The 12,475-nt window shown below is 41.2% G+C and overlaps 1 protein-coding gene across 3 annotated transcripts in view; it reads right to left on the reverse strand.

The window, feature by feature from the left end:
• PAX3 (paired box 3) overlaps nt 1-12,475 on the reverse strand; it is a 106,758-nt gene that overhangs the window by 19,879 nt on the left and 74,404 nt on the right. For all 3 annotated transcript variants that reach the window (XM_081861595.1, XM_081861594.1, XM_081861593.1), the window contains 3 exons: nt 8,551-8,756; nt 1,033-1,198; nt 2-216 (listed from right to left, as the gene is read on the reverse strand). In XM_081861595.1, coding sequence (XP_081717721.1) covers nt 2-216; nt 1,033-1,198; nt 8,551-8,756 — 587 coding nt within the window. The remainder of the gene's footprint in view (nt 1; nt 217-1,032; nt 1,199-8,550; nt 8,757-12,475) is intronic.

A 12,475-nucleotide genomic window follows, 5' to 3' on the forward strand; every position in this document is an offset into this window, starting at 1 on the left:
CCTGGGGTGAAAGGCCGTTGCCAATGGCAGGGTTCATAGGATTTGAAGGCCCGGGTGGAGGCACAAAGCTGTCTGTATAGCTGGAAAAGCCATGCCTTGTGCTCGGGAGGCAGTATGCGGAGCTGCTTTCTGGGTTTGATGGCAGGCTGCTTTGGTGCACAGTGCTTGGTGGAAGAGGCTGAGGTCTGTGGACTGTACTGCTTGGGTCTGACACAGCTGCAAGGAAGAGACAATACGTTTTGCAAATCGTCCAAATTTTCATGCAAAATTCTACACCCAGAAACTTACTTAAGAAAACAATAAACCAGGCCAGATAATAATATTTAATGCTATTCAGGTCATATGCCATGCCTTGGCCTTCAATGTTCCCCCTCATCAATCTCACACTTCAGCTGTCTCCCTCATAGCCTGGTTCAGGAAAACCCCAGTTCTGTGTTATTTTGAAAGCAGGTAAACTATGGGTTTAGCAAACAAGAAAGTGAAGGAGTGAATCAACGAATGCAAGGAAAAGAGAAGGCGCATAAGCTCAAAGCATGGTCCCAATGGCAAAACCGTGGCTTAGATGTTTAAAATGAGCCATTAAAAGAAACTCGTCTAACACAGCAACAGAAAGTTCCACTAACTTCTAGAAAGAAACTGAGAAGCAGTTATCACTCATAAATTCAATTAATATTTTTGCTCAGGCACACACACCTTGATGTGGACTAATCCATTGTGATAGATTTTTGAAAGCTAACTACACTGATAAAACAGAATCTGGCTGCTTTATTTAACTTCTTCCCATTCTAGGGCTTACACATGCTGTGTTATAAATTAAAAGTAAGGTTTTAACTAAGGGGACCAATTCAAATCAGCTATATCTTGGTTTTCAGAAGTTAGATGGATTGTTGGTCTGACTTGATATAAGTTGGCTTCCTAGGTTTCTATAGTGAAAATATCTCTTAAGACGTTGTGTTAATATTTTTAATACTGCCCAGGGATAGAAAACAACTGAAAACACCAGTAAATAGAATGTTCTGTTTTCTACTGTACCTTGTGGAATAGAAGTGGGCTGGTAGGAAGATTCTGATAGCTGGTACGTTGGCAGAGTTGGCATGGCACTGGGTGGGAATCCACCTGGGATCAAGTGATTGAAAGCCATCAGTTGATTGGCCCCAGCTTGCTTCCTCCATCTAGCTCGACGATTACTAAACCACACCTACAAATGGTTGGAAGGGAAAAGAGGCATTTGTGATGGTGCTACAATCAATTTTACGTCCATTCAGCGTTCGCCAAACCACTTGGCACAATAAACTAGGCACAGTGGTTCATTCTCTCCTTAACTGGATTACTGTAATACACAGTTGCTACACTGAGCTGCCACGGATGGGCCTAAGAAAGACCCAACAGGTGCAAAATGCAGCAACTCGTGGGAAAGTAGATGGCCACAAATATTGCATCTATTTTAAAACAGCTGCACAGGCTACCAAAACATTTCTGGCTAAAATTCAAAGTGCTGGTTATTATAGCCAAGCCCTCAGTGGCTTGAGCTGAGGATGTCTAAAGGACAACTTCCTCCCATAACCAAAGATGGAGAAGCTCCTCTTTGCATCCTGTTGTGGGCTAATGTCAAACCTAACATGCCAGGATGCATTGGAAGGCCTTATTTGTGGGAGCACCCCTTTTTAGCATCCACTGCAAGCTTTTCATCAGCCTTCATTTCTTTGTTGATGGGTGGCTTTATCTTCCATGCTGTCTCTTTTTCTGGGCTTATCCCCACTCCCCCTTGTTCTGCTACTTTCCCCTGGGAAAAACCACTCTTTAGCGCTCAGTTGGAGCAAACATCAGTTCAAGTTTTCCCCAGATTTCCATTCGCTAAAGAGTGGGCTTTTCCTTGGAAAGGAGCGGGACAAGTGGGAAACCACTCAGTTCCATGCTTTCTAGGCATGACACAAGCAGAAATGTGGCTAAGCTCTCTTATTTGAAATTGTTCCGACTCTTTTGTTGTGTTTATTTCATTGGATTGTTTGGAATGGAATTAGTCACCATGAGTGCTCTCTTATAGGAAAATGTGCACTATCAGATATTTTAATTAATTAAGGGCTCCTCCAAATAACCCATTTATTGGCCATTCATCCTGATTTGCTTGCATAAAGACTATGTTTGGTCTTTACTGACCATTTGTTCTGATACATTTGCAGGGTTATAATAAGCATTCATCCTTATTTGCTTGCCGAGCATGTACACGTCTTTCTGTTAATCATTTGTTCAACCCACACTTTTCAGTGCATTCCTCCATCAGTTTCTTCATGGAAATCATCCCCCTCCAGCTGCTATTTGCCCCAGGTGTGCTGCTTGCAGTGAACAGCTACCTGTCTACCCACCTTGTTTTCATGGGGCTTGAATTCATTGCAATATAATTCTTGAGAGCAAACTATCCACAAGTAGACCACATCAAGACTTCTGCCTGAAACTCTGCAGAGTCAGGGTAGACAATGCTGAGCTAGATGGAACAAGGGCCTGACTCTGTTTAAGTAGGGTTGCCTTTTGTTCTTTTTTCTTTTGGCCAAAGTTGTGGAACTATTTTTAGTTTTGTCTAAAGTTTTTGAGCTATTTTAAAGGAAAATTAAACTGCCGACATGGGTTGCCATTTGTCCAGATTTTCCTGGACTACTTTTTTTGGGTTTTTTGCAATTTCCACCCAGACACTGCTTCCAACTGCAGTATTTCAGCTATGTGCAGGAAATTCTGGACATATTGCAACCCTAGTTTAAGGCCATTCATGTCCCCTTCTCAAATTTGACCTACCCTTCTCAAATTTATGATAGGTAGCGGGTGGGATAAAAAAGTTGGAACTTCTAGGCTTGCTACAGTGATTCTCCTGACCACCTCCAGTCCTACCATCACCATTTTGTTAGTTATGGGAGCAGAATTCCATGGTCCAGACATTGTACAGAGTATGAATCAATAAGCTTTACTGCAAACTGTCTTTAAACTTGTTACAAAAAAAGTTGTAAATACAAATAAACACATTGTTCTTAAACAACTAGCAGTGTCGTCCAATTTTCTTTTACTTGTTAATATAGTCCCAGAAGAGATCGAGAGAGATACTGTACAGATCCAGAGAGAGATTCAAATAAGCAGATTGCTTCTTCGGTGTGCTGGTAGCTTCTGAGACCCAGGTTGCCAGGGATGAGTCATCAATTAGCATAAAGATTGAGTCAAAGACTCCACCCTTTTGTTTGCAGCTTTAGCTGCAGAAGCACCTTTTTGCATTTGCTATAGCTATATTCTGCAAATGGCAACCTCCACTAAATTTCATATACTATGCTCACAAACATAACATTTTATGCACACTGAACTTTTAACTTTTTATAACTTCTGTTTAAAAAAAATACCGCTTTTCATTTGCACAAAAGCAGGCAGGAGAATTTAAAGGCCTCTTGCAAGGAAGCAGAGAGGGGGCGTGGCGAAGTATCTGCTTTGCATGCTAAAGATCCCAGGTTCAATCTCTGGCCTCTCCAGGCAAGTCTGGGAGAGATGCCTGCTTGAAATCATGGAGAGCGGCTGACAGTCAGACCATATTGGGCTAGAGATGGGTCAGCGGTCTGACTTAGCCTAAGGCAGCTTGCTAGCTTCCTAAATGAATGTTATCAGCTAACCAAGCAGAGAGAGAAATGGAGAGGTTTGCAAGGGGTGGCTTTGGCTACAGGACAAAGCAGCAGCAGAAAGGTGTCCAAGAGACACAATCTCCACCTTATCCTCTCAGCCATCCCTAGGCTAGGTCTGCATACATATGTCAACCCTTTAGGCTGCAACCCTATACCTATTTACCTGGGATTAAGCCACGCTCAACTCAATGGAATTTCTGAATGGACTTGTATAGGATTGCAATGTTAGTTTTTGCCAATATATTGCTATATTAAGGGTAAAGGGCCCCCTGACCATTAGGTCCAGTTGTGGGCGACTCTGGGGTTGTGGCGCTCATCTTGCTTTATTGGCCGAGGGAGCCGGTGTACAGCTTCCGGGTCATGTGGCCAGCTTGACTAAGCCGCTTCTGGCGAACCAGAGCAGCGCACGGAAACGCCGTTTACCTTCCCGCCGGAGTGGTACCTATTTATCTACTTGTACTTCAACATGCTTTTGAACTGCTTGGTTGGCAGGAGCAGGCCCAAGGCCACTGGCCCAAGGTCACACAGTGAGCTTCATGGATTGGTGGGGATCTGAACCCTGGTCTCCCAGGTCTTAGTCCAACACTCTAACCACTACAGCCCTATGTATTTCCCATCATCTCCTTTGTGGTGTTGTTGCAGTAGCAGACCTTCCTGGTTTTCTTCTTGTCCCTTAACTGAGGTTCTGCCTCTACTTCCCTTTTAATTCATATCCTTCCATCTTCAAACTCCCCACCCCATACCAGTCCTCTCTCTCCCACTTCCCCCCCCCTTTCCTTTCCTTCATGGCCACTGAAACTAACCAAAAAACACATAAATATTTCTGATGTACAGCAGTGCAGCAAAGGGAATACATTCTCTGGCTTAAATTAGACGTGTCTTTATCAATGTGCCATTCTTTTGATTTGATACGTATTTGGCATTCATCCTTGTAAAGCCCAGACTCTGTTTAGAAGAAACTATCCTCTATTGTCTTTCTGAATTCCCTTTTCAAACATTTTGCCTATTTGAATAAGAGATCTCGTTGCCTTAAAAGCACATTGGAAACTCTCTGTTTAGGATAAGGCAGTTGAACTGTCAAGGCCAATTTCGCTACAGCAAGCCTTGAGGAAGAACTGCAGCTTTGAAAGGATACCCAGCCAGAGTCAAGGAAATAGGATGTTGCCTTGTTCGGTTACAAACTACTTAAGGGAAAAATGATAACAAAAAAGGCAAGACGTAAATATTAGGAATCAGAGATGGGAAAGGTCTACAAGGTCATCCAGTCGAATCCTTGCCAGAGCTGAACATACTTGACTGATTTGTCCAATTTAATTTGAAGTGCCTCAAGTGATAGTCTGTAATTTCTCCCACAAGAGACTATACTGCGGCCTGATATGATTAATTGTTAAGAAAATATATCTGTGTAATAAGACTTCACTTTATCATGTATCTTTAGGCTACAAAGAAATATTTCCCCACAAAGGCTCATAGATCTCTAATACCAAATTTATTTTTCAGTGGGGAAGCTTTGACTGCATCTACATTGGCTAGCACCTGAACTAAGCTGTTCTGAAAAGTCCTTCAAAACCCCGTCTCTGGCTATTCTGCAGCAATTACCAAGAAAAGAAATTGCATTAAAAATTCTCAAAGGGAAAAGAAAATTTAGGTGAAATTCTCATGGGTGGGGTGCAGCATTTTTCTTGCACTTGCCTTACTTTCAATGTAATTAAGGGATTTTGTGACTGTCCTTTCATTTTACAAATCATCTCCCTAGTCGTCTGCATTCTGCAGCCTCCCCAGGTGCCTACACTTCCTTAAAAAAAGAACCCACAACATCCTTGGCTGAGCTTTGCTGTAAGCCCAGGAGAATGGGGAGGCTGCCTCCTATACACCTGGTATATATTTATTGTTCTCTCTCTTTTTTTAAGTGAAGTCTTAAATAAATGGACTTTATTCTCTGAGGTAACATTCCTTCAACTGTTAGGGGAAACGACCCAATATGGCTTCTATTTAGCCCTTAAAATAAAATTTATCTCTACCTCTGTTAATATAAAGGACTAAGTGCTATTTATCCCTGTTTTCCACATAGCAAGACATTATGTGTTTTATTAAGGATAAAGACAGAACTGAGCAACAGTGGGTCACTTTATTTCCAGAGATGGGGATTCTGCCATTATCTTTCTCAACATGAGGTGGTAGTGAAACTTGATACCAGAGGAGCTTCTTAAAACAGCCCAATCTGAATATCTGCTGACCCTCCTGATGTTCCTGAACAACAACTCCCATTGTCCCTGAGAATTGGCCATGTTGCATGGGGCTGATGGGGGATGGAGTCCAACAACATCTGGAGGGCCACAGATTCTCCATCCCTGATATACGCTCATCTATTATGATGGTATAAAACCATTTGGGTGTTTCTTTTGATAAATTCCTTGGAGTCCTCCTACAGTTCCATCTGCTGGTAGGCATGGGACATGTCAAACTTGCTGACATAGTGACCTCCTCTAAGTACTTCAGACTGGTTCTCTGTATACAGAATGTGGTAACTGGAGGCTTGATGTATTGCAGCTTCATAATTCCATTAATGTGGATGGTCCCATCTGAAGTAGCTATTGGTACTATGGATGCTGCCCAGTCCGAAAACTCTACTGAGACAATTATCTTTCTTTTCCCAAATGTCGAATTTCACCACAGTCTTCTCTATGGCAGCCTATGTAACAGGTCTAGCTTTAAAATATTTTGGCTTGTTCTTTGCTAGAATATCCTTTCTTTAAGTGTCCTTTATGGTACATGACCCTCCTTGAAACTCTCAGCATTAGAGCACATCAATTGCATGACTAAGGTCCCAGGCTCAGTTCTTGGAATCCAAGTAGGGCTGATTCCAGAATATTGAGATCTGTGGATATTAAGATCTGCTTTCCCTGATTTGCTATCTTATTTTTACCATTGAATAGTGTCCCAATCTTTCAGCATGTTGCTATTATCATTTGGGGACTCAAAAACCCATTGTATAAGGCGTAACTTCTTGTATCAAGTTCCTTTTCCTTCTTTCTTACAGCTTGATTAAGACTGGACATGAACTGAAATGAACTGCTAAGAAGAGATGAAGGGTGGAGCTCTACTTTATCCCATAATAATATATCCACAGTGGCACTCAGCCTAACCATAGATGTCGAGAAGCAGTGATTGCTGGAATGACAAAACTCAGAACAATCTCCCTGGAGCCCTCTGTGTCAGTTATGTAAAATATGGCTTAACTTTAACAAGTATTCACAACTTGGGCCACTTAAACTCCTGTTCATCTTTAATTCCCAGAAGGTTCCCTCCCACCCCCGGTATTTTAATCATTGATTGACTGAGGTCCCCCCCCCCCCATGTTGTTCTAAGCAAAAAGTCCATATGTTCAACATAGCAGGGAATTTGCTGGGCTGTAGATCACAGAAGTGAGTATGAGACAAGATGTGTCTCAAGGGAACCCAAGGAAGCCATAAGGAATGTAAAAAGTCACAGGGTTAAAGCCACATTAAGACAGCTGTTATGTTAATGAGACTTCTGCTTTTCTTGTAACTGTGGGTCACTGCTTTAGAAAAATATGAACATTCATTGTTGCCTTTAAGGCTCACAGGTCCCAAAATTGCATCTAAAGGAATTAAAGAGTCTACTTCTGATTAACTGAGTTTTTATAAAATCTTCAAATAGTGATTCAGCACCCATATTCAGTTCAATTCCTTTGGGGGGGGGGGGAAATCGCCCATTTTTGTATCATTTGTTTTTCAACCAATCTCTTTCCCAATAATGGAATCTATTTAAAAACAGTAGCTCATACCTACTTTAGATTATCCTCCACAACCCATTATTATAGCACTACAGCCTTTTCCTAGTCTCAAGTAGGAGAACAGTGAAAAGATGAGAAATGAACAAAACTAAATATTTTCTCTAGGTTATCAAATGTACTCAGCAGCAAAACTGTGAGGAAAATTGGGAGTCAGGCTTTGAAAAATCTCAACCATCTTTAGGTTTGACTTTTCAAACCTTAAGGTCTACCTTTTCAAATGAATTCCTCATGATCTGTAGTTGGAGGGCAGCACTCTTGGATCACCATCTGATTTTCCCCCCAAATGCACACAACCTTGTTTTTCTTAAGCCTGTTTCACATTATATCTGGGACCCTGGACACAAAGGGGATGGAATCATTCATTCAATGTTGCTTTGTAATATAAATTGTATGGGTGTAGACTCTCTCCGTGTGACTGGAAATCATGGCAAAGAAAACAATTGAATATCAAGTTGTGAATCCCATGAAATGACCTGCAATTTCCAAAATAACCTGAAGACCAAGGGGCTGAGTCAGTCACTCATCACATCCTACCTAGCCTTTCCATTAGTGGTAGTTTCCTGCCATTGGCCAGCCTCCCGCTGAGAATTATGCTTCCAGGAGGATTATGCTTGCTTAATAGTGGACATAAGTGACCAGTGGAACAAACCCTCAAATTAAAAGTGGCAGAATTCCTGCCACTTTCACTACTACCTTTGAAATAGCCTGAAAATTCACCGTTCATATTTCATTCATTCATTTAAAATATATTTTATCCTGTTCTTCATCCAGTTAAAACAAAAGACTTGCAGGATGGCTTGTAGTGATAAGATAATCCCTGCCCTACCCTACAGGTCTAAAAGACACAACACAAAAGGAAATGGGATTGGGAGGAAGGAAGGAAGGAAGGAAGGAAGGGGAGAAGGAGAAGGAGAAGGAGAAGGAAAAGGAAAAGGAAGCTCAGGAACTATTTGTTAGTTACAAACCAATAAACTTAGTTTCTTCAGCAAGAAAATCGATTTGTATTATAAAACAGCAATAGTGTTTCTGTCTATACACCAAAGTGGCTGGAAATCTTAAAACTCTTTCAGTAAGGATATTCACCTGAACCCGAGCTTCAGTGAGTTTAGCTCGTTGCGCAAGTTCCTCTCGGGTGTATATATCAGGGTAGTGGGTCCTCTCGAAAGCTCTTTCCAGCTCCTCTAATTGTTCTGCAGTGAAGGTTGTTCTACTGCGGCGTTGCTTTCTCTTTAATGGCAGATCTGGTTCAGAATCTATGTCAGAACCTTCATCGGACTGTGGTGCTGAAGCTGGGAAGAAATGAAGAATGGAGCAATTAATCTATGGCTAGAGAATGGGGGTAGGTGGGTGAGGGAAGAATCAAGAATTAAAGTAACAGGAGGGGACACTGAATAAAAATGCTTTCTTGGAATAAGCCAGGATCGTCCTGTGAACTAAACAGTCTTGGAGAGAATGCTACAGCATATTTAATTCTAATGAATGAATAATTATCAGTATTTCCTTCTGTTAATCTAGTCACTTTTTGCCTTTTGGAATATCTGTAGGCAGGTACCAATTTGCTTGCCTGCGTTATTTCTTCAAATATATTCAGCACTGGTTTCCCAATGACTGTGCATGTGTGAAATCAAAAGCAATGCAGCGTCACATTACTTTAACTGGTCAAGTAAAATCACAAGGCCTTGATCTTAAAACAGGTAAAGAACAATGTTTGTTAATTTAAATGTTCAAACTGCTCTTCCGATGAATTAAAAGGCTGGTGGGTTTCTATGGTTTTGCCATGACTGGTAGAGACCACACTTAGCAAATACTGGTGGAGGACAAATTCATCAATTTCCATTTCTTTCCATTTTTTCTAATACATCACATTTTCACAACAGTTTGCATTAATAGAAAAAGTCCTCATGGAAATCTGTCAGCGTTGAATGTGCACATTTCTCCTAATATGAACATTTTGCATGCAATTTTGCCTAATACACACATTTTCTAGCATTTTCCCTAATAAAATGTATTTTATCTTCACTGGCATGTACATTTTTGGGGCATACTTTCCTCAAATACATTTATAGACATCGTTTGGTTGGAGAACTGCATCACAAAATTTGGAGAAGAGATTCTTTCTAGCTGCATTCTGTTCTGTTGATTATTTCAGGAAGTGTGAATTAGGGAGGCTTGCATCATAACGCAAACCAAACTGAATTTCTCTACCATCCATATTCTTCAGAATTTTATGCATTGCCCACCCTTCATCTTAAGATCCCAAGACACAACAATTTACAATACGGCATTAAAAACAATTTAAAACAAATGACAGCTACAACAGGTGTCAAAAGCCAAAGTATGGACCCAGTACATCTTCAACATTCACTGAAAACTGTATAATGAAGGTGCCAGATGCACTCCCCTGTGGGGAGGGAATTCCACAATTTAGGGGCTGCTGAAGACAAGCCCTCTCCCAGAAGAAAGGCCATGGAACTGCCAAGAAGATCTGTAGGCAATGAAGTGGTCTTCGGTGCCTAAGGGTTACCTATTAGAGGAGTAAAGAGGTTCTGGTGGCTTATTAGTAACCAGTGAGTCAGAGATGCCCCAGCTGCCCCAGCAAATGTCACTTCTGACCTCTTCCTCCAATACAATAAACACGTAGAAAGTTAGAAACATGATTTAACAGCATGTCCTAAATAAGTAGCACCTACATATGGTACCTCTGTATTCCACACATGGGGAATATTGCTTCAGAATATTGCTTCAAATCAGAAACACCACCTGGGGGAAGGAATTAAAAAGGGTATGGTGGCCCTGATCTCTCTCTCTCTCTCTCTCTCTCTCTCACACACACACACACACACACAGAGAGAGAGAGAGAGAGAGAGAGAGAGAGAGAGAGAGAGAGAGATTGCTTATAATATTATATTTGGCTCAATTTTTCTGATATAGCGAATACACCAATGTAATCCTGTACAAGTGTAAGTCAATGAGGCTTATTTCCAGGGAAATGGATATAGGATTGCAGCCCCCTTCTTCTTCTTCTTCTTCTTCTCTTCTTTCTTCTTTACTAAACCTCAACATAGGAGGAAAGACCAGTGGAGGAGGAGGTTGGGGGCAGAGGTGAGTGGTGGGCATGTAGCAGCAGGAGGAGAGGGGCAGCAGGCGGGCATGGAGAAGGGTGTCATTTTCTACTTTGCCTCTAGCATCAAAATGCCTTGGACCAGCACTGCCAGCAACTCTCATAGTCGAGAGGAGGTTTGAGCCCAGATCTCAGTCCAGGAAACTATCCATTTCACCACAGGGGCACATTCCGATTATTTGCTATGCTGTGATAGAGGAGAAAGTTCATTACATTCTTGCTTTAGTTTATATTGCTATTGTCACTTTTAAGTTTCTCTATATCCTTTTTTGTATGAATGGCGTTTTAGGAGTTTTCGTAATAAATAAATAAATAATCATTGCAGGAAAGGAAGCTGGGTTCAAGAGTAACCTTCAATCTCCAAATAAATACAAAACTACAGAGAGAGCACCCCTCCCAGAGAAGCTAATAATTGCTTCCAACTTGTTACAGAAGAGCTAAATAAATGGAAACAGAATAGATTCCAAATTGTGTGTTTTGGGAGAAAAGCATCTGGTCTATGAAACTCAGTCAAAACACAAGACGGGTTAAAGTCTCAACATTGAGCAAATGTAGGTTGTTCTTGGAGGCCTTAGCGCCTTTCCAGATGCTGTTTTTTTGTTAGCACAAGAATGTCACAGTTGTTACCATGGATTCAGTCATCTTCCCCCATAGTAGTAGTACTGTGGTGGAGGGATTGTGTTTTCCTGTAATTCAACCTGATCTATCCACACAGAGAGAGAAGCAAAAGCTATCACTAACTGTGTGTGTTATTTCATCATGTTAGCATCATGGGTAATGCCCCATGGCATCACTAGGGAAAAGAAATACACTTATTTCCTCCCCTCCCTCCAAAATATCAATTACTCATCAAATATGACATCTCTCCATCAGATATATATTGGTGGGAAAGACCTTGAGTAAGATATCACCTGTGTTCTCTGGGCCAGAGAATGATTATCTGAAAACTGCCTTAGTACAAAATAATAGAGACTGTATTACACTTTCTTTGAATGGATGCTGCCTTGGATACTACATGGAGTAGGACGGAACTGAACTTCTGTACTGGTAACATTTCCCCTTAACATTCCCCTTAACATTTCCCCTTAACATTTCACTTATACAAAATGTCTGTGGGAACAGTCCAGCCACTGCCAAGCCTTTAGTCCCAAAAATCTCAGTGGAAGACATTTAAACACATGCTTAAATCTGTCCCATTGAGTCCTATCGGTCTTAAAAGTACTTACCTTTGGCTGGAATCCGAACCTTACACTTTTCAAAATATTCACTGACACATACTCCTCCCCCAGAGATCTTTGAACCCAAACTATCCCAAAGTAGATGAAAAAGGGAGGAGTGTAAATCAGTCTCCAAAAAGATCAAGTACAGAACAACAGTCAGACTCCACAGGATTACAAATTCCTTCTTAAAGAATGGGAGGAGAAAACCCATAAGCACCAAACGCCAGTGGAATAGCCATGAAGTTTAATTAAAGAAGGAATTGCAGAATTATAGAGTGGTTCTTTGTCCCTTGAACCCTCACGACCTGTTTGGTGGCCCCGGGAAATACTTCATCCAAGTTAACACTCTTATACACAAAATCTTTGCGCAATTTCATAGGGATTTGGTCACATGGAATTCTGTAATTATCAGTTCCCCAAGGAACATCATAAACAGACATGCCTAGGCGAAACACTGAACAACAATAAATACACACAAACACCCATTCTGTTCATTGTTTGTCCTCTCAGTGGGATATTTCATTTGAATAATTATAGGAGCAAAACATGACAACCATTTATAAACCATATATTTATTACAAACGCAATACAGTGCACTTTACAATTATCTGAATACAGAGACTTTCCGCACAAGAGCACATGGCTTCATTAGCAATGGGATGCTCGC

This window comes from Podarcis erhardii (assembly GCF_964252035.2).
Source record: "Podarcis erhardii genome assembly, chromosome: 5".
NCBI lineage: Eukaryota > Metazoa > Chordata > Lepidosauria > Squamata > Lacertidae > Podarcis > Podarcis erhardii.